Source organism: Chanodichthys erythropterus, chromosome 7 (genome assembly GCF_024489055.1).
Source record: "Chanodichthys erythropterus isolate Z2021 chromosome 7, ASM2448905v1, whole genome shotgun sequence".
NCBI lineage: Eukaryota > Metazoa > Chordata > Actinopteri > Cypriniformes > Xenocyprididae > Chanodichthys > Chanodichthys erythropterus.
This window is the reverse complement of record NC_090227.1, coordinates 44,008,388-44,032,504: the sequence shown is the minus strand read 5'-3', so window position 1 is coordinate 44,032,504 and position 24,117 is coordinate 44,008,388. Positions and strand designations below refer to the sequence as shown.

Below are 24,117 nucleotides of genomic sequence, written 5' to 3'. Positions count from 1 at the left end.
GTTTTTCCCACTCTTCATCTGTCCGTTCGCAGGATTATTTCTACAGTTGATGTTGTTCACATACAGCCGTCCTCAAACCACAAACCACACATGACGAGCTCCGATCATCAGGACGTTTGTGCCGTCAGCACGTCAGATCTGTTCCTGTGACCCTTGACCTCCTGACCTCTGCTGCTGACCTCTCATCTGACCTCTCTCAACACGTCATAGACTTTGACTGTTGTTTAAATAGGTCATTATAATGACTGCAGACTAACCAAAACCTAAAAAGAAAAAACTAAATACACTTTTTTACTTTACTTTTGAGGACGTCGTGTCAGATTTAGCTCACTTCTGATCAATTTCTATTTCTAATTCAATGCAGACAGACCAAATGTCTCTCGTCACACTTGAAGCGTTTGTTCTTCAGTCACACCTCTAGAACTCAGAGCACCAGCAGGTATCCCATAAAGCACTGCGATCGCAGCAGCTGTGATCACGAGCGGACACTTCCTCTCGCAGGATTTACAGTCGGATCTCCTGCCGGGAGCCTGAAGCTTCGGTTCACACGGATCTGAAGGAGCTCACGCCTCCGTTCACTGCTGAGAACATGCTGCCGATGAGAAACAGTCAAACTGATCACTGCCGCGAAAACCTCCATTTGATCTCCATTAGATCTCACTGGGGTTTAGAGAAACAATCGAGGCGATAAAGCAAGAACTGCTAATGGGCAGTTTTCTGACCCCTTTGAGAGTTTTGTTTTTGTTTGTTTTAAGCATAAACTCACTTTACTTTGATCCATTTCTCAGAAAACAAAATTTTTTTTGCATCTCCAGCAGTCAAAAGTTTGAAATTTTCAGATTGAGATTTTATAATGTTTTTGAAAGAAGTCTTTTCTGCTCACTTGAATATATTTGATCAAAAAGAAAAAAAATCACAAAATATTATTACAATTTAAAACAGCTGTTTCTATGTGAATATATAGTAAAATGTAATTTATTCCTGTGATCAAAGCTGAATTTATTTGATTGAAAATACAGTAAAAATCACAAAATATTATTATAATTTAAAATATCTGTTTTTTATGTAAATATATAGTAAAATGTAATTTATTCCTGTGATCAAAGCTGAATTTATTTGATTGAAAATACAGTAAAAATCACAAATAATTATTATAATTTAAAATAACTGGTTTTTATGTAAATATATAGTAAAATATTATTTATTCCAGTGATCAAAGCTGAATTTATTTGATTAAAAATACAGTAAAAATCACTAAATATTATTATAATTTAAAATATCTGTTTTCTTTTTAAATATATAGTAAAATGTAATATATTCCTGTGATCAAAGCTGAATTTATTTGATTAAAAATACAGTAAATATGAAATATTATTACTATTTAAAACAGCTGTTTTCTATCTGAATACATTAAAAAATATAATTTATTGCTGTGATCAAAGCTGAATTCATTTAATTAAAAATATAGAAAAAAATCACTTAATATTATTATAATTTAAATCAGCTGTTTTCTATGTGAATATATAGTAAAGTGTAATTTATTCCTGTGATCAAAGCTGAATGTTTTCAAAAAAATGTTTTCAACACTGATAATAATAAGAACCATTATTAATAAATAAGCACCAATAATAATTGAGCAGCAAATAATAATATTAGAATGATTTCTGAAGGATCATGTGACACTGAAGACTGGAGTAATGATGCTGAAATTCAGCTTTGATCACAGGAATAAATTATATTTTACTATATACTCACATAGAAAACAGCTGTTTTACATTGTAATAATATTAAGTGATTTTTACTGTATTTTTAATCAAATAAATTCAGCTTTGATCACAGAAATAAATTACATTTTTCAATATATTCACATAGAAAACACTTATTATAAATTGTAATAATATTTCACAATTTTCACTGTATTTTTAATCAAATATATGCAGCTTTGGTGAGCAGAACAGACTTCTTCACAAGTCTTAATTTTAACTTCTGACCACGAGTGTATCTTGATTTCTAAATATTTGGCATTGTTTACTGCTAAAAGCACACGTGATCTGAGGAATCATTCATCTCTGGTATGAATTACTACACAGAACAACACTGCGGTCTCACCCCAGACCGGGTCGTAACACCATCCACATGGACTCTGTTTCGGTCTTGTGTTCTGAACTTTTCCACTTCTTAATAACCTCAGAAACAACACCTACAGCATGACTGTCGGTCCAGACGCTGGTTTGGCCAGCAATGAGACACAAACCACAATATTTCAGCAGTGAACAACCGCAGGGTTGTGAAAGAGATTTGACTCTCATATGGAAAGTAAAACGTTCCTCTGAATATATATATATATTTAGAGTAATGTTGTACTTTCCATATGAGAGTCAAAACCGGTGCCTGGCTGAGAGTCACATGATCAAGAGTCACATGATCATCCATAAAGCCAAACACACCAATTCATGTCATAGGCAGTCACATTAGCGCTGTTCTCACGCTCGCCGTGTGGGAACCAAATGTTTAAAAGTTCGAATCATGAACTGGAGCTTTAAGTCAAGTCAGCTTCACTTCTACAGATTTAAAAGCAGCTTCACAGAAATAAAAAAGTGTTGCAAAATTCATTAATTTCAGCTGTAAAGCAGACAACAGTGTCGCAATTCAGCTCAATGTTGATTCAGTTCAGTTCAATGTTGCAACAATGATGTACATCCACAAAACATCCACAAATGAGTCACATGTATGATGATGTGTGAATCATGTGACGGTGACCTGAGACAGACGCTTCTCTGACCTCCGGCTCTCAGACACGGATACTCCACGGTCAGCATCTTATTCTCCGGACAATCCTCTCTGCAGGAGAAACACAGAAAACCAGCTGATATTTGTGTGTTTTTTGCATCGTCTTTTGCTTAAATGATTGTCTTGTTCTCATGGTAATCACGGATCAAATGCATGACACAGAAAAACAGGTTATCAGACGATGTTTAGAGTGAAACTATGGATGGAAAGACTTTCTCTGTTGTCATTAAATCCATCAAAGCATTTTTGGGAGTATTAATGTCTCTCATAATAATGAAATGATTCTTGAACTGAAGAATCCAATCATTTCTTGGATCATCAGTAACAATGAACATACTTCTATTAATCATTTACTAAAACATTACTAAAATCAAAAATGAGTTCATTGTGAACTTACATGAACATTTTCAACATGCATATAAATGTTGCATTGCTCATTGTTAGTAAAAGTTCATGCAAATGAGATTTTATCCAGAGATGTGACAGATCAGGTGAGAAACACTCACTGCGAGGCGTCAGACGCGTTCACGCCGCACGTCCACAGAAACACGCACAAGACGCCAAACGGCGCGCGCAAAAGTCGCGTCATCTCACTGTCACGGCGCTTCCACGCGTCTCACGAGACTGCAGAACTTCATCAAATAAACAAAAAACATGTTCAGTCCAGCAAACTCACAGCTGTGAGCGCGCACTGAGAGTGAGCGCGCACTAATCCACACTTCAGCACAGAAAACATGACAGATGAAGCTCCGCCTCTTCCACACACCTTAACCCTGTGCAGCTCATTAATAATTCAGTACCTCATTTGCATTTAAACATGAACATAAAAAATATGAGATATGCATGCATTTTATTTTATTTGCCTACATGTTATTTCCCTGCACATTAAAAGTGTGCCAGTCAATATAATTTCTTGCAATATAAATTGTCACATTAAAATCCTGATAATTCAGAACAGCAAACACCAGCATTAAAATCACAAAAATAAATATTTCTAGTTTGTCTCAGTATGAAAATTAAAATGTGCAGTTATTAGAACAATCATTATATTATATTAAATGATTTTTACTTATCGCACTAATGATAGTTAATGTTGGTGAATAAATCAGCTATTTATTATTTCTTAAAAGGCATCAAATTTTCAGTTTATTTGTAGTCTTGGATATAAATATGGATATAAAGAAATATGAACATATATGGGTTTTACAAAGACGTTTAGATTCCCACATCAATAGAAATTTACAAAAGTGATTTTATATACATAGAAAGCACGTTAAATGCAAGTAAAATATCTATTTTTAAGGTTTCAAATATGTTTTGGGAGAATAAAATGCCAAAATGTGGGTGAAATAATGTTCCTTTGTCATTCAGTGTAACACTTATATTTATGTAAAATTACCTATTCTGATCTGTACGTATTAAAGTATATAAAAGAATAAGTGAGCATTTTATTGCATTTTAAATTAGTGAAAAATTCTTGCTGACAAATGGACAAAAGCTAGGATTTAAAAATGTCAAATGACAAGTAATTAGCATTTGGGGTAAAAGTAATTAGTAATTTTTTGTTGTAAAGTGAATGACATTTTAGTGGGCATCTTCTGTAAATCATGGTAGAAATGAATATTTAATTTTTGCTCAGAAAAAAACAAACAAATGTTGTATTGAAAACAACAACAACAATTCAAAGCTGAATTACAATTATTGTTTTGATGCTTGAAAACCCTCTTTGACCCATACAGAGATGCACATGATAAATGATGGAATCAGTGTTTGTGTTTAAGAGGGTTTTAGGCTTTTAGTACACTTTAGTTTCTCAGTTTAAAAATGCTTCTTTGATTGTTGGTTTCGATGTTCTTCAGTAAGTTATATAATACGGTCAGATTATATCAGCTATTGTCTTCTTCTAAACAAAAGCTTTAACCGTCTCCTGATGGACGCTCTGGAAACACATGCTTCTGCTCATGACAAATGAATATCTTTGAGGGGAACCCTCCCAAACCCAAACCTCACAAACACCCCCACACCAAACTCATTCCCACCGGTATAAAATGATTCATAAAATACACATTAAACAGCCACAGAAAGACTTTGGTTCATTACTGCTGACCGCACAAGCCCGATCCGAACAGTTCCCACGTTATCCGTCTGAAAGCTTTCTTCTGTTTGTCAGGATCCGCTGATGATTCAACATGATGATTCGAGCATTACTGGGAAATACACTTTATTTTGATGGTCCATTTTTAAGTAATTTTACAACTAACTCTCATGAGAGTATTAGTAGACTGTAGGTTAGTAGAATAAAATGTCTAAAGTGGACCATTGAATTATAGAGTAACCAAAACTATCTATAAATATTTTTCTACATTCATATTCTAAATGCATTTGAGTCAAGAACTTTAATCTCAAGATGAGAATATAAAGCACAGCACAAAATTATGTTCTTCCTCAGTGTTTCTGTCTTGTTTTCCAACATCAAGATACATTTACAGAAATTTCTAAAACATAAACAAATATCTGCTTATTTTCCCTTTGAATTAACTTTATTTTTCTGACCCCACTGGCAGATATTGTTCTTGTTTTAAGCATAAAGTGTTACAAATCACTTCAGAAGGTTCAAAAGTAACATTCAAATAATGTTTGCAAAATGGAACGTTCCCCGAACATTCACACAACCAAGAAAAAAACGGAATGTTCAGAAACATTCCGAAATAACATTAGCAAAACGTTCTCAGAACACACTTCTGTCTGTTTTTGATTGCGCTGATAAAAAGGCCTATACTGTATTATATATTGATTTATATATTTAGGAAATAAAGCCCTGCATTGATCTATTTTCAGGTGATTTGTGATATAATTCAGAGCCAGTGGTTCAGGCCATATATATATATATTAAAAAGTCTATATTGCACTCTAGTGTCACTTTACACATGATAGATGGAGTTTATTTCACTCAGATTATTACTTGTCATGCAGAAGAGCCCGAGAGACTCGATGATCATAATATGTGAAATATAGAGGTCATTATGCAGAATATCTGAGCAGTTATTATCAGAGGAACATCATTAATATCCTTATTTAAAAAAAAAAAAAAAAAAAAAAAACTTCACAGCTTGATTATTCTGAAAACATGTGTGCAGTTTCTATATATGAAATGCCAAATAAAGTGTCAATTGTTATTTTAAAATGATTTTTAAGCCTATTTGCACATCAACAGATGCATCTGAACTAACACAGAATATTCTTCTGTTCCAATAATAATAATAATTCATTACATTTATATAGCGCTTTACACATGGGAATCTGAGTTTGTGATTTAAGAGTTTTTTAAGTCTGGAGAGAGTTAAACACAAAAATTCACACAAAATTCATGACACGCCTATAAAAACATTTATAGGGCCACAAATGAACTTCTAAAGAATTTACAGAGAATTTAATAGATAAAGTCGCAGAGGGAGAGAACAAACTCATCTGCACACGATCAGTCTGTGTTCTTTTACAATTAAATTAGTTTTATTGTGATAAACAATATACAAGATTTCTGTTTTCCAGTAAACAATTAACTGCATGTGTTATTAATTCCTCTGACTGTATTAAAGTTGAGTTTGTGCTTAAAACAAGAATAAATACCTGCCAATAGAGTCAGAAAAATCAATTCAAAGTGGAAACAAGATGATTTTTCTGACCCTATGGCAGATATTTGTTCTTGTTTTAAGCATAAACTCACTTAATTTTGATGCATTTTACATTGATATCTTCAGTCATTTTGCTTCTCCAGTAAATGCATCTTGATTTAAGAAGGTTTAGATAGAAAACGAGACAGAAATAATGAGGAAGAACATCATAGTTTGACTGTATTTGTCACTAACATGCCAAAGAAAAGCAGAAAACTATCCTTAACAAGCCGTCCTCGTTGTGTATGTTCAGTAAGTTAATGGGAAATGTAGGAATTCAGATGGATATGAAACAAATTGGACCACAAGCTCTTTAACGAGTGTGTTTATGAGCTCAAACGAGTGAGAAACATTTGAAATCACAGATGAACAGATGCTGACAGCAGCTTTACATGTTCATCTGAAGACTTTAGGCTTCCTGTGAGATCTCACATCTACAAAACAAGCACTTCTGAATCCACATATTACATATAATTATATTATATATATATATTGCTGTATATCCTCAGTGATCTGCAGGGGGCGCTACATCATCTCCACAGTCAGTCGGTTTAGCTGCACTGTGTGTGTGAACAAACATTTGGTGGATTGTGGATAACACCAATCATGTGTGTGTGTGTGTGTGTGGCTACAACAAAACAGGAAGTAAAACCGGTGATATGCTATTATGATATGACCATAATCATATGTTGATGTTTATTTATGATCAGTTATTACAGAACTCTGTCACATATTAAGTCTGTTTAAATAAAGATTGACTGATAATCAAAAAAGATTATAAATATATATATATATATTAATCACCCATTGCCAGGTCCAGGATCTGGTTCTGGATGAAAGAGGAAAAACACTGTCAGATACTCAATGCACTTCATAAAACATCTCCACATAATGAGATTATTTATTAATTTATCCATTCATCCTTCATTATTTATTCTACTGATTAAACAAGCAGTGGGAAAAGCTGGTAAAATGAAAACCAGAGGAAATATTCAACACAGTTCCCATGCTGTGAATAAAAACCGCTCTCACACTCGACTTCTGACTGTTTTAAATCCATCATGTTTGTCAGAAACAGCTCGTCACTAACTGCACTTGCACTAATGATGATTAACAAACAGCACAAACGATCTAAAAAAAGGAACTGAAGGGAATGAGGCACATTCTCATGATCTCAATATTATATGAGGAACATCTCTTCATAAATTTCCCACAAACAAAACATCTCAGACACACGCAGGTCACAAAAACACCTGAATTCACTCACGTTCTGTTGAAAATGCGACTTACATACAGTAAATGACTCCTCATGTCCATTACAGCGGATGATGTTTGTCTGTAATGTCCATCCATTACGCCTCACATCCATCACTGCACTGCCTCTGAAAGATAAAACTCACAATAAACATAGATGTGCTTTGAGCATTCATAATCCTGCTGCATATTCAAACATTTAGTCACTTTATTTGAAAAGAAATGTATATTTTTATTCATCAAGAACACATTAAATTGATCAAAAGTGACATTTATAATGTTACAAAAGATTCTATTTTTTTTAAAACAACTGTTCTTTTGAACTTTCTATTAATCACTGAATCCTGAAAAAAAAAAAAAGTATGACAGTTTACACAAAAATATGAGCAGCAAATCATCATATTAGAATGATTTCTGAAGGATCACGTGACACTGAAGACTGGAGACTGAATAAATTATATTTTACTATATATTCACATAGAAAACAGCTATTTTAAAGTGTAAAAATATTTCACATTTTTACTGTATTTTTAATCACATAAATTCAGATTTGATCACAGGAATAAATTAGCTTACTATATATTCACATAGAAAACAGCTATTTTAAACTGTAATATTTTGTGATTTTTACTGTATTTTTAATCACATGAATTCAGCTTTGATCGCAGGACTAAATTACATTTTACTATATATTCACATAGTAACCAGCTATTTTACATTACAATAATTATATTTCACATTTTTTACTGTATTTTTGATCAAATAAATTCAGCTTTGATCACAGGAATAAATTTTATTTGACTATTTATTCACATGGAAAACAGCTATTTTAATTTGTAATAATGTTTCACAATTTTTACTGTATTTTTCAACAAATAAATGCAAACTTGTATGTATGTGCATGTTAAAATGTTAAAATGACATATTTTAAAAGGTTCAAACACTAAACATATTGTTTTGATCTGAATATGGTTTCTGTTTAGTGGGAGGGAATATTTTGCTTACAACATTCAAGCTTTAGGGTGGAAATAAAAATGACAGAGTAATGTGATCCAAAAGGAAAACTCCATCACAAACCTCAGAGAAAAACACTGGTGAATTTCTAAATCATCTAAATATCTGTATGTGGTCATAAATGTGTATTTAAACTAACCACTAACTCACAGACAGACGACTGGTACTATAACAAAAGAGTACTAAAAAGTACCATGGTATTCTTTGGAGTACCATATATTGTAAATGGCATGGCTCATGAATATGGTGATCATATTTACAGTATATATATATATATATATATATATATATATATATATATATATATATATATATATAATCACAGTACCAGATCTGATAGCATCACATGTTTTTGACCAGCTGATGTCATTAGTTATGTTTCCATCCAAAGTTGTGAACAAATTGGAATATTGCATAAAACATCTGCAAATAAAGCATTGTTTCAATCCCATGTGTTCAAGACAGCAAAATTATCACTTTCTGGGAAATTAGTGCAAAATATCAGTAATAAAAATTTAAGTTTCTTCGATTTCTTCTGTCATGGTTAGTCCGGTTATCCAAGTCACATGAGGGATTTATTTGGTAAATGCATTAGTTTATGCGCATGTTTACAAAATTATCCGCCTCAATGGAGTGCATATGTTCTTTATCCACACTTTTAGAATTGATGCGCATCTTGACGTTTCCATCCGAGTTTTTTATGCAAGAACCCAAAATTCACCTATAAATAGATGGATGGAAACACAGCCTTTCCTTTATTCTGACCGTGAGATTGTCAGAACGTGACCTCTTGACCTCTGACTTTCAGGAGTGCGAAGGAAGGATGAGACACGAGCACAGCAGCGCCGATCTCTAGAGAGAATGAATGATCAATACTGATGAGAACGTGACCTTTCACTGGAATAAATGCATGAGATCATATGAAAATAAATAAACAGACAAAGACTCTCTTATATTCATATTTTTATAAATATCAGAACATTTAACAAGCAGCCGATTCTTTTGTAGGCAAACGACTGAATCTCATGAAATTAGTGTATTTATTTATTTTTACACATTTCTGTTAAATGTCACAGAGATGCATAAATTGCACATGAATCAGAATGAATCACACATTTGAAAGCTGACTGTTGATTCTTTCACAGGATCATGTGACACTGAAGACTGGAGTAATGATGCTGAAAATTCAGCTTTGATCACAGAAATAAATTATATTTTACTATATATTCACATAGAAAATAGCTATTTTAAATTGTAAACATATTTCACATTTATACTGTATTTTTAATCACATAGATTCAGCTTTGATCACAGGAATAAATTAGTTTACTATATATTCACATAGAAAACAGCTGTTTTAAATTGTAATAATATTTTGTGATTTTTACTGTATTTTCAATCAAATAAATTCAGCTTTGATCACAGGAATAAATTACATTAGAGAGGATGAATGATCAATACTGATGATAAACACAGAGAACGTGACCTTTCACTGGAATAAATGCATGAGATCATATAAAAATAAATAAACAGACAAAGACTCTCTTATATTCATATTTTTATAAATATCAGAACATTTAACAAGCAGCCGATTCTTTTGTATGCAAACGACTGAATCTCATGAAATTAGTGTATTTATTTACTTTTACACATTTCTTTTAAATGTCACAGAGATGCATAAATTGCACATGAATCAGAATGAATCACACATTTGAAAGCGGACTGTTGATTCTTTCACAGAAAACAAGCTTGTCGGCAATCATGATTGACAACACTATCACCACAGTTCCTCACAGCAAAATCTCCGGAGTAAAATTAACTCTGCTCAGAGTACTTATTGCCCCTCTCTAAATAGTGTTAAAATAACACTGAAGCAGAGTTAAATATAATGAGATAATTAAGCAATTAATGAAGTAATGATTGTGCAGTAGTGATGAACACCTGCTGTTAACAAGCAGAATCACTGAAGAAATAACAAAAAACAAGAACTACAAGTCACAGCCTTATTATTTGCTTAATTATCTCATTAAATTTAACTGCTTCAGTGTTATTTTAACACTTTTTAGAGAGGGACCATATGCACTCCGAGCAGAGTTGATTGAACTCTGGGGATTTTGCTGTGTTATTCTGTTCAAACAGATCAAAACACAAGCTTTGTGCAGTTAGCTAATATGTTCTTAAATGAAACCTATAAAAAATATCTGTGCACAGTCCATAACGCTGAAACACAGACATGCTTCTTAACAAACAGATGCCATTTTTATCAGCAAGGTGCATTGTGCAACTTTTCCACCTAAATAAATGGAAAGTTCTTGCAATGAATTTGTTTAAAATTATTATTTTATTATAATGCTCATAAAATCAAGTTGAGAAGTTATCAGAAAATTTCAGCTAGTGCTGGACGGTATACTGGTTCATCAGTTTCGAGTAGCCTACAATATATATATATATATATATTTTTTTTATACCGCCATATGGTGCGTAAACAAGTGCTGCGTCTAATAAATGTTCACGAAGAGCTACATTTATATGGACTTCTATTATAACTGTATAACACGACAATAAATAATCCACACAACTAACTCAAATACCATGTATGATTTCTCCAGTGCGACACGCGAACCACAGAATCCAGTCAGAAATGGAGTTTACTGCATAAAGCGGAATGTCACATTTTTGGATGAATAAATCAAATGTTGAGCTCTACAATAGATCAAATCTTAATATGGACTAGTGTCTGTGAATATTAAAGCTCAAAAATACTGCTATTGAAATTTGAAGTCTGTATTTTCCGCGTCTCTGTGTGAATCTACACACATACTGAAGCTCGCGGCGTTTTCAGTATGGCAGGCCAAAAGGTTCAAAAACACGTGAATTTTAATTTGCGTATTTCACAGGTTAAATACGTGATGTTTTCAGTTAACAATGTGCTGATTTTTCACGCGAAAACAACATGTATTGTTAAATGCGTATTTTACGTGTTGTTAACGTGTTAAAATTCCATATTTCAGCATCTGTCGACTCACTGTAAGAGGACATGAACTTCATCTCCAGAGCTGCTCTGAGAGTCACTTCACAAGCATTTCATTCCATAAAACTATTGTTACATTTTGTTTAAGTTATATCCGAAATATATTACCATTACAAGTAGTGCTAATATAATGTGTTAAATTATTTTTTATAATATCACAACAGTTCTCTTACATTTTAATTTAAACAGGAAACTTGCCAAAAGGAAATAAATGATTACAATTTAAAATGTTAAAGAGGTCCTTGATTATGATTTCACTTTTTTAACTTTAGTTAGTGTTTAATGTTGCTGTTTGATCATAAACAACATCTGCAAAGTTACGACGCTCAAAGTTCAATGCAAAGGAGACATTTTGTTTTACAGAAATCACTTTTTAAGAACTACAACAAGCTTCTTCCTGGGTTGATGACATCACTAACCCTAAAAGTTACATAAACCCCACCCCAAGAACTCGCAACAAAGGGGGCGGGGCCATGTTGGGCTGCTTTAGAGAAGAGGAAGAGTTGTTGTAGTCGAGTGTTGTTGTCATGCCGTCATTTTACGCCGGACTGCTTCACAAACGAGGGTCAATTCAACACAAAAGATGAACATGACGGCACATGCTAGTGGATGAGTTGAATCAACTCCACAGCAACTACATCAATTTATCCACTAACCATTCAGAAACGTCTAAAAGTTGTAACTTCTTCCTGAGTCTCTCCATCAGTGTCGACTCCGGTTTGAACAATGTAAGGCTGAACACTTTCCTCATTTTGGCTGCGTGAGATTCTCCAGCTTTGTTGTTGTTGAGCTGTTAAAGCTCCGCCCTCTTCTGGAGCAGCAGCTCATTTGCATTTAAAGGGACACACACAAAAACGGCGTGTTTTTGCTCACACCCAAATAGGGGCAAATTTGACAAGCTATAATAAATGATCTGTGGGGGATTTTGAGCTGAAACTTCACAGACACATTCTGGAGAATGAACCAGAGACTTATATTACATCTTGTAAAGGAGCATTATAGATCCTTTAAAAAAAAAAAAAAAAAAATGTTTTTATATTCCATGCATTACTGACAGAATACTGTGATATACCGTAAAACCACCAGAATAATACCATGATACAGATTTTTGGTCATACCGCCCAGCACTACTATCAGTTGAAAAAATGTGAAACAAAAACAAAAGTTACATAGTGCACCTTTAAAATTATTTTGTTCTTTTCATTACATGCAAACCCATCCTCTCCAACACTGATGTGATTGAGCTCAGTTTAAAGCATGCTCTTTGGCTTCAGCTCAAATGTTCAACATTTTGGTCCCACACAACATTACCAAAAATGTACCATCACAGTATTGTTTGTAGAAACAGTAAGCTCTGAATTTCACCATAAATACCTAAAATATCCATTCTTTCATGTTGGAGCTCATTTATTTCCGTCTGCACATTAAAATCTTGATCCAATGCAAAAAGACAAATATTCAGAAAGTGACAGACACATTCCGACTGCATATTAAGGCCGTTCTGCATGCATGCACTTGCATTAAATTACAGTCTGTGACTTCCGTTTCCACTTCAGTGAGCATTTGGGGGTTTAAAAATAGCTAAATTTGCAAACCAAGTGGATCTCGACATTCATCTTTCTTTCTAACTACCATTGCTATCACTTTAACTGATATGCATTGCACTTTTTATCAGATTTTTTATTTGGCCACATCCAATCATGAATATTGCATCGTATTTTCTTTTGCATGCGCTCTGAATCTCACACTTCAACACAGATATCGAAGGGAAGGGATCGACAGGAGAAACAAACACTAAATCAATGAAATAGTTTGGTTTAACTGGGATTACAAGAATAATGATCATCTTTCAAACCTTCATTTGATGTGTCATACCGCGGTATAAAGACATTGAAACAAACACTAGAGCAGGACCAAAAACTACAAGCAGCACAATGACACTAACACCACAAAATCATCAAAGTTTTAGTTTACAGGAACAAGACTGACCAGTTCACTAGTGCAAATGTTTTAACTAACTAATCATATTTGCAAACATATTCAGCAGAAAACTTTCCTCAAGTCTCCTCAAAACAGGTTCCACAGTTAGTGGCCTCCACTGTGAAATGAGAAATGTAACGGAGCGATCTGATTGGTTACGGGGCATGTCAATCAAGCGTTGCTGGCCTATGAGGTGTCTGGTTGGAGTTCATGCCAGTACGCCGTCTCCACCTGCGCCCTGCTGCACATCTCACTCCAGTGCTGGTTTCCCGCCTCGGAGCCTTCGTAGCCAATCAGAACACGACCCAGAATGCAACTTTTCGTGTACAGCCTTCCCTGTCAATCCATAACAGAGCCATGTCATGATTTTGAAATTGAGACACATCATGTGATGTGATATTGAATATTTGAAAGTGAATATTCTCACCTGCATGACGATGAGCTCCAGGAGCAGCGGCAGTCGGCTGATGTCACCGGCTGGCAGGTCGAACAGGAAGGGTGCGTTCCAAACCGCGTTCGCTCCACTGGCGCCCTTCGTCTCTTTAGTGCTGATGACTTTGCCGTCCTGACGCAGGTTGATCACAACATAGTGATCTACACAAACAAATACAGTCACGATCGTCTCCCTTCATCTCAATATGAGCAACTTTACATGTTTTTGAAATTTAATTTATCAGATGCTTTTATCCTTCCGTTTATCTATCCTCCATCTATACATCTGTCCATCTGTCTGTCCATCTGTCTATCTATCCATCCATCCGTCCGTCTATCTGTCCGTCCAACTATCTGTTTGTCCGTCTATCTGTCCATCTATCCGTTGTCTATCGATCCATCCGTCTGACTAACCATGTCTATCTGTCCATCCATCTATCTCTCCGTCTATCCATCCGTCTGTCTGTCCGTCCATCTGTCCTATACTATATCCGTTTATTGTCTGTCTGTCTATCTGTCCCTCTGTCTATCTATCATCCATCTATCCATCTGTCCATCCATCCATCTATCATCCATCTATCCGTCTGTCCATCCGTCTATCTGTCCGTCCATCCATCTATCCTCCATCTATCCGTCTGTCTATCTGTCTGTCCATCTATCCGTCCGTCCATCCATCAATCTGTCCGTCTATCTATCATCCATCTATCCGTCTATCCGTCTGTCCATCTATCCATCTGTCCATCCATCAATCTGTCTGTCTATCTATCATCCATCTATCCGTCTGTCCATCCGTCTATCTGTCCATCCGTCTATCCATCTGTCTATCTGTCCATCCGTCTATCCATCTGTCTATCTGTCTGTCCATCTATCCGTCCGTCCATCCATCAATCTGTCCGTCTATCTATCATCCATCTATCCGTCTATCCGTCTGTCCATCTATCCATCTGTCCATCCATCAATCTGTCTGTCTATCTATCATCCATCTATCCGTCTGTCCATCCGTCTATCTGTCCATCCGTCTATCCATCTGTCTATCTGTCCATCCGTCTATCTGTCTGTCCATCTATCCGTCCGTCCATCCATCAATCTGTCCGTCTATCTATCATCCATCTATCCGTCTGTCTATCTGTCTGTCCATCTATCCGTCTGTCCATCCATCAATCTGTCCGTCTATCTATCATTCATCTATCCGTCTGTCCATCCGTCTATCTGTCCATCCGTCTATCCATCTGTCTATCTGTCCATCCGTCTATCCATCTGTCTATCTGTCTGTCCATCTATCCGTCCGTCCATCCATCAATCTGTCCGTCTATCTATCATCCATCTATCCGTCTGTCCATCCGTCTATCTGTCCATCCGTCTATCCATCTGTCTATCTGTCCGTCCGTCTATCCGTCCATCCATCGTCTATCATCCTATACTATATCCATTTATCGTCCGTCTGTCTGTCCATCTATCTGTCCATCCATACATCTGTCTATCCTTCTGTCCATCCATCCATCTATCTGTCGGTCTATCCTTCCATCAGTCTGTCTGTCCATCCAAATATCTGTTTGTCCATCTATCCATTGTCTATCGATCCATCCGTCCGACTATCCATCTGTCTATCTGTCCATCCATCTATCTCTCCATCTATCCATCCATCCGTCTGTCCATCCATCTGTCTGTCCGTCTATCTATCCATCTGTTCCTCTATCCGTCCGTCTGTCTGTCCGTCCGTCCAACTATCAGTCCATCCATCTGTCCGTCTATCATCTATCTATCGTCATATACTATATCCATTTATCGTCTGTCCATCCGTCCATCTATCCGCCTGTCTATCTGTTTATTCATCCACCCGTCCATCTGTCTATCTGTCCGTCCATCCATCTGTCTATCTATCAGTCTGTCTTTTTATCCATTCATCTGCCCATCCATCTATCTGTCTGTCCATCCATCTGTCTATCCATCCGTCTATCTGTCCATCCATCTTTCCGTTTGTCAGTCCATCTATCAATCATCCGTCCATCCATCTGTCTATCTGTCTGTACGTCCGTCCATCCATCCATCCGCCCATTCATCCATCCATCCATCCATCCATCCATCCATCCATCCATCCATCAAACTTGGTCTGAATATGAATAATTTTAAATGTATACAGAACATTTACACATTCATTTATCAGATGCTTTTATCCAAAGTCACTTACAAAAGAGAAAATGCAAGAAACATTTTAATAAAAGACGGACAGACCTGGAGTCCCAGGCATCCGGGTGAGTTTGGGCAGGTTCTCGGCTTTCCGCACCATCACCTTCATGCGATGCGCCAGCGTCTGATACTGCAGCAGAATCAGGATCTGTCCCAGAAAACGCACAGGACACACAGAAGCCCTGATGTCCCCCACTCCATCATGAGAACTCTGACTCTGAAAGCACAAAAACTTGATTTAAAAGAGCTGGTAAGAAAATAAAAGAGGTACTTTAGATGTATGATGTGAGAGGTGTGTGTGTGGATCCCAGACACGGATCTTTCCAGATCATGTTTTAACTGAATGTGTCTGTATGTCAATTTCCAGCGCTTTCCTCAAATAACATCTCCTCGTAATCGTATTAGACTCTCAGAGGAAGTACAAACTCACTGTCACACTGCATCTGAACATTAGCATTCACACTGAAGTGTCTTCAGAGTGACTCTGAGCCCACGCTGAATCACTGAGCAAGGAGATATTCAGTTCAGTACCTTTTATTGTCCCCGAGGGGAAGTTTGTGTTGGACTCAAGCCACACGAATACACACTGACCAATCATCTCAATCCTTCAGTAACACACTCACTGACCCAAAATATAACACACAATTAACATCGACAACAACATACCCAAAATCATTCCTCCATCTGCTTATACACCTGAAACTACACATCTCTCTACAAACTTCCCAAGATTTCTATCTGTGAAAGACTTATGGCTTTAAACTAAGTCTTTTTGTCAAGCTAACATTCAGTTTTTCCTCTCTCTCTCTCTCTTTTCCTCCTCTGCTGCATTACTGATCTCCACTCGTGCTCCTCTCTCTCCGCAGCTCTCTGGCTCCAGGCCAGGCTAACGCAGCACTTGTTGGCACGCTGGTCACGCAGGCGTACGATCTCACTGCAACAGTGTGCTGTAGAGCTTCTGTGCTGATGACAGCTGCTTTCTACACTAGCAACGGCACGGGTTCAACTCCCAGGAAATGCCTGATCTGATCACATGCACACATGGCAATGTAAATCACTTCGAATTAAAGCGTCTATATCAAGTACTGCACTATACTTACATCATCATATTACCCATCATCCATCTATCTATCTGTCTGAATATTTATCTAAATATCTATCTGAATATATATCCATCTATCTATCTGAATATCTATGCATCTATCTGAATATCTATCTGTCTGAATATTTACCTAAATGTCTATCTGAATATCTATCTGAATATCTGAATATCTATCTGAATATCTGAATATCTATCTGAATATCTGAATATCTATCTGAATATCTAACCATCTGTCTGAATATCTATCCATCTATCTATCTATCTATCTATCTGAATATATAACCATCTATCTGAATATCTATCAATCTATCTATCTGAATATCTAACCATCTAATTGAATATCTGAATATCTATCCATCTCACCATGAAAATATGTAAATATCTATCTGAATATCTAACCATCTATCTGAATATCTATCTGAATATCTAACCATCTATCTGAATATCTATCTGAATATCTAACCATCTATCTGAATATCTATCTGAATATCTAACCATCTATCTGAATATCTATCTGAATATCTAACCATCTATCTGAATATCTAACCATCTGTCTGAATATCTATCCATCTATCTATCTGAATATCTAACCATCTATCTGAATATCTATCCATCTATCTGAATATCTAACCAGCTAATTGAATATCTATCCATCTATCTATTTATCTGAATATCTATCCATCTAAATGAAAATATCTAACCATCTATTTGAATATCTATCCATCTATTTGAATATCTATCCATCTATCTGAATATCTATCCATCTATCTGAATATCTATCCATCTATCTGAATATCTATCCATCTATCTATCTGAATATCTAACCATCTATCTGAATATCTATCCATCTATCTTTCTGAATATCTAACCATCTAATTGAATATCTATCCATCTATCTGAATATCTAACCATTCATCTTTCTGAATATCTAACCATCTAACCATCTAATTGAATATCTAACCATCTAATTGAATATATATCCATCTATCTATCTATCTATCTGAATATCTATCCATCTATCTGAATATCTATCCATCTATCTGAATATCTATCCATCTATCTGAATATCTATCCATCTATCTATCTATCTGAATATCTATCCATCTATCTGAATATCTATCCATCTATCTGAATATCTATCCATCTATCTGAATATCTATCCATCTATCTATCTATCTGAATATCTAACCATCTATCTGAATATCTATCCATCTATCTATCTGAATATTTATCTGAATATCTAACCATCTATCTGAATATCTAACCATCTATCTATCTGAATATCTATCCATCTATCTGAATATCTATCGACCTATCTATCTATCTGAATATCTATCCATCTATCTGAATATCTATCCATCTATCTATCTATCTGAATATCTAACCATCTATCTGAATATCTATCCATCTATCTATCTGAATATTTATCTGAATATCTAACCATCTATCTGAATATCTAACCATCTATCTATCTGAATATCTATCCATCTATCTGAATATCTATCGACCTATCTATCTATCTGAATATCTAACCATCTATCTGAAAATCTATCTATCTGAATATCTAACCATCTATCTGAATATCTAACCATCTATCTGAATATCTAACCATCTATCTATCTGAATATCTATCCATCTATCTGAATATCTATCTATCTATCTGAATATCTATCTATGTGAATATCTATCAATCTATCAGAAAATCTACAGTATGTGAATATCTAACCATCTATCCATCTATCTATCTGAATATCTAACCATCTATTTGAATATCTATCCATCTATCTGAATATCTATCCATCTATCTATCCATCTATCTGAATATCTATCCATCTATCCATCTATCTATCTATCTATCTATCTATCTATCTATCTATCTATCTATCTGAATATCTAACCATCTATCTGAATATCTATCTATCTGAATATCTAACCATCTATCTGAATATCTATCCATCTATCTATCTGAATATTTATCTGAATATCTAACCATCTATCTGAATACCTAACCATCTATCTATCTGAATATCTATCCATCTATCTGAATATCTATCTGTCTGAATATTTACCTAAATGTCTATCTGAATATCTAACCATCTATCTGAATACCTAACCATCTATCTATCTGAATATCTATCTATCTATTCGAATATCTATCTGTTTGAATATCTATCTACCTGAATATCTAATCATCTATCTATGCATCTATCTGAATATCTATCTATGTGAATATCTATCAATCTATCTGAAAATCTACAGTATGTGAATACCTAACCATCTATCCAAATATCTATCTGAATATCTATTCGAATATCTATCCAAATATCTATCTGAATATCTAACCATCTATCCAAATATCTATCTGAATATCTATCCAAATATCTAACCATCTATCCAAATATCTATCCAAATATCTATCCAAATATCTATCCAAATATCTATCCAAATATCTATCCAAATATCTATCTGAATATCCATCCATCTATCCAACCATCCAGTCAAATATCAATTTTGGTTCTACTTCACCACTGAAGTGGCGTATGTTTGTCTGACTAATGGAATATGGAGAGTGTTTAGAAACCTGTTTCAATATGTCTGTCACTATCACACTGCTCCTCTCATACCTTCCTCAGCCTCCTCCTCACAGGGTTGAGCTGACAATTGAAGGTGACGGTGGAGTCGGGTTCCCAGTGGATTTCTGCACATGCCATTTCCAGTTCGCCCACAGCCGTCTCCCTCAGACCTGAGAAATCCCTGCTGGACACGGTCAGTCTGAGGGTGCAGGTCTGAAGCTCCTCTGCCGATCTGACCTGCAGCTGGAACACCTGCGCAGGAGCGTCTGGACTGAGGCTGCGTCTGCGCGTCCGGCCGTCCTGAAGCGGCGTGGGGCAGAGCGGAGGCAGACACGCCCTGACTGTGGCTCCACTCAGTTTCCTTGACCCCCGATAGAGACCCAGAATGGTGACAGTGAGTTTGCCCTTCGACGGTGAGAAAAGTAAAGTGAAGTGAAGGGATGGTGTGGGTTTGTGAGAGTTGGAGCCGTAATGTTGGTTGTTATCAGCTTTAAGCCTGCTGCTTTCTGTATAGGAGATGTTACCGTTCTTGCGCTTTTGCGACTTTAGGCTGAGTTTAGGAATGTTTGGGAGCGAGGAACGAACATGAACGGCAGGTTTAGTGGGTTTCGATGAAACGACGGGTGAACTGAGCCGCCGTAGAGTGAAATGAGACTTCGGAGGTCCCGAAAGAGATGTGAAGGAAAGATCGTCCTCTGACGGCGTTGAGCTGCTGTTCAATGAGGGATAGTCCAGGACGTCTCCATCCAGCTCCTCATACTGCTGTTTGATTGGCAGGGTGTTGATGGAAGGGGAGGGGCTAAGAGTCACCGTCACATGATCTGCAGGTAGAGGAGGTAAGGATAGCCCCGCCTCCTTGTCATCCGTGGGATGGGACTTCCGATGCCAGCAACAGATTATGCAGCCAATCACCAGGCAGAAACAGAGAACGGCTAAGCCAACAGCCAATAAGATCTGGAGATGCGCTATTAAAACACACATAATCAAGATAAAGTTAATCATTATTGAAGCCTCAGCTGAAGAGAAATAGCAAGTAACACAGTGAAATAAATGTGACATTTTGAAAGTAGAAATGATATTTGGGGCATTTTTGTCCCAGTCATCTGAATGGCAAATTACCTGAATTCACATTATTTTCTTGTAAAACGTACTTCAACAATCTTTGAAAAATAATTTCTTTACAGTGAGAGCTGAGTGGTGTCTGTCCATCCATCCATCCATCCATCCATCAATCCGAATTTCTGTGTATCCATCCAAATATATGTCTATCCATCTGAATATCCATCCATCCATCCATCCATCCATCCATCCATCCATCCATCCATCCATGTATCTGTCTATCCATCTGAATATCTATCCATCCATCTATCTGAATATATATCCACCCTGAATATCTGTCCATCCATCCATCCATCCATCCATCCATCCATCCATCCATCCATCCATCCATCCATCCATCCATATATCTATCCATCTGAATATCTATCCATTCATCCATCCATCCATCTAAATACTTGTCTATCTATCTATATATCTGAATATCTATACATCTGAATATCTATACATCTGAATATCTATACATCTGAATATATATCCACCCTGAATATCTGTCCATCCATCCATCCATCCATCCAAGTATCTGTCTATCCATCCATCTATCTGAATATATATCCACCCTGAATATCTGTCCATCCATTCATCCATCCATCCATCTAAATACTTGTCTATCTATCTATATATCTGAATATCTATACATCTGAATATCTATACATCTGAATATTTGTCCATCCATCCATCCATCCGAATATCTATCTGAATATCTGTCCATCCATCCATAAAGTTAATCATTATTGAAGCCTCAGCTGAAGAGAAATAGCAAGTAACACAGTGAAATAAATGTGAAATTTTAAAGGAAAAAAACTGATATTTGGGGCATTTTTGTCCCAGTCATCTGAATGGCAAATTACCTGAATTCACATTATTTTCTTGTAAAACGTACTTCAACAATCTTTGAAAAATAATTTCTTTACAGTGAGAGCTGAGTGGTGTCTGTCCATCCATCCATCCATCCATCCATCCATCCATCCATCCATCCATCCATCCATCCATCCATCCATCCATCCATCCATCCATCCATCAATCCGAATTTCTGTGTATCCATCCAAATATATGTCTATCCATCTGAATATCCATCCATCCATCCATCCATCCATCCATCCATCCATGTATCTGTCTATCCATCTGAATATCTATCCATCCATCTATCTGAATATATATCCACCCTGAATATCTGTCCATCCATCCATCCATCCATCCATATATCTATCCATCTGAATATCTATCCATTCATCCATCCATCCATCTAAATACTTGTCTATCTATCTATATATCTGAATATCTATACATCTGAATATCTATACATCTGAATATTTGTCCATCCATCCATCCATCCATCCATCCATCCATCCATCCATCCATCCATCCATCCATCCATGTATCTGTCTATCCATCTGAATATCTATCCATCCATCTATCTGAATATATATCCACCCTGAATATCTGTCCATCCATCCATCCGTCCATATATCTATCCATCTGAATATCTATCCATTCATCCATCCATCCATCTAAATACTTGTCTATCTATCTATCTATATATCTGAATATCTATACATCTGAATATTTGTCCATCCATCCATCCATCCATCCATCCGAATATCTATCTGAATATCTGTCCATCCATCCATAAAGTTAATCATTATTGAAGCCTCAGCTGAAGAGAAATAGCAAGTAACACAGTGAAATAAATGTGAAATTTTGAAAGTAGAAAAACTGATATTTGGGGCATTTTTGTCCCAGTCATCTGAATGGCAAATTACCTGAATTCACATTATTTTCTTGTAAAACTTACTTCAACAATCTTTGAAAAATCTTTACAGTGAGAGCTGAGTGGTGTCATTGGATATACTGCAGCATGATTTTACAAAAATCATCAGTAATTCCAGTGACTCATGCCATGATTTAAGACTTTGGTCGTGCCAAAGCAATATCACATATTCTGCTGTAGTGCACCAAAGGAACAAGTAGTTATAGCTCACTGTGAAAACTATTAGACTGATGATAACTGAGGGTTTGTTTACTGCGTTTCCTTTCTGTCAAACGCAACTCATCATTGGTGATCGCATTAAAGCGCAGAGGAAATGGCTCTGGGTTCTAATCAGTGACACAGGCATCAGTGATCAGAAACAGAGCCGCGTTGATGCCAAACCTCAGACAGTGAGCATTCATAACTCAATCTGAAGTCAAATATGATCAATACCAGCTGTGTCTCCTGTGCAACAGTTTGTAGTATATTTAACCTAGTAAAAAAACTCTGTGAAAATAAAACCAATAAAATCATCAAGTGAAACTGATTTTAAACATCTTACAGACATTGTAGGATGCTGCTGTTGCCTTTATATAGTAGTATAAAAACTCATGCATGACATATCTTCCCATTGATTCTGAACTAAACAATCATTAAAACATTAAAAGCATCATTCTGATATTTTTCTTACCTTCAAGTTCAACCTGCATCTTCCCAGAGGCTGAGAGCGCTGCTCAAATCTGACTAACTAGTGCAGTCATGCTCTCTATTGAGTGCTCTCACACATTAAACTCAGTGTTCACGAGTCTCTGCGCGTCCACAGACACCAGCAGACGCTATAAACGAGCCGGTCGTGAGCGCGCGCCAGACACGCGCACCGCAGCGGAGAAATCAATCCGGTTTACTGCTGATGCGTGATGATGATGATGATGATGATGATACGAGACAATTCGACTTAGTGAAGTAATGCATTCAAAGAGTCAAGATTATAAATAGAAGAGACGGATTTATGTTATTTCCACATGATCTATTGGCTAAAACTGAATATATATCGTTTATCCGGAATATATGTGGTAGATTTGAGCAGAAAAAAAGTCTAAAATCTGTCTAAAATGGTTTACTGACTTTAACTGGCTTAAGATGGTCTCCAAATACCCTATAAAACCGGGACACAAGCTTTTTTCAGCAGGTTATTTAATCATAAATCTCAGGGGTGG

At 35.9% G+C, this 24,117-nt stretch overlaps 2 protein-coding genes across 4 annotated transcripts in view; both read right to left on the bottom strand.

Annotated features, from left to right (window-relative positions):
• LOC137022990 (collagen and calcium-binding EGF domain-containing protein 1-like) overlaps positions 1 to 3,491 on the bottom strand; it is a 10,803-nt gene extending 7,312 nt beyond the window's left edge. For 2 of the 3 annotated variants that reach the window (XM_067389494.1, XM_067389495.1), the window contains exons 1-2: positions 3,297 to 3,491; positions 2,761 to 2,841 (exon numbers count right to left, since the gene is read on the bottom strand). In XM_067389494.1, coding sequence (XP_067245595.1) covers positions 2,761 to 2,841; positions 3,297 to 3,379 — 164 coding nt within the window. In that variant the 5' untranslated portion in view covers positions 3,380 to 3,491. The remainder of the gene's footprint in view (positions 1 to 2,760; positions 2,842 to 3,296) is intronic. The other variant, XM_067389496.1, reaches the window with a different exon arrangement.
• Positions 3,492 to 12,886: 9,395 nt separating this feature from the next.
• On the bottom strand, positions 12,887 to 23,696 carry LOC137022989 (synaptotagmin-4). Its single transcript, XM_067389492.1, has 5 exons — positions 23,592 to 23,696; positions 20,086 to 20,999; positions 16,405 to 16,576; positions 14,168 to 14,334; positions 12,887 to 14,076 (listed from the first exon to the last, which is right to left on the bottom strand). The coding sequence occupies exons 1-5, from the start codon at positions 23,608 to 23,610 to the stop codon at positions 13,927 to 13,929; spliced, it is 1,422 nt and encodes a 473-aa protein (XP_067245593.1). The 5' UTR covers positions 23,611 to 23,696; the 3' UTR covers positions 12,887 to 13,926.
• Between the last annotated feature and the right edge of the window lie 421 nt (positions 23,697 to 24,117).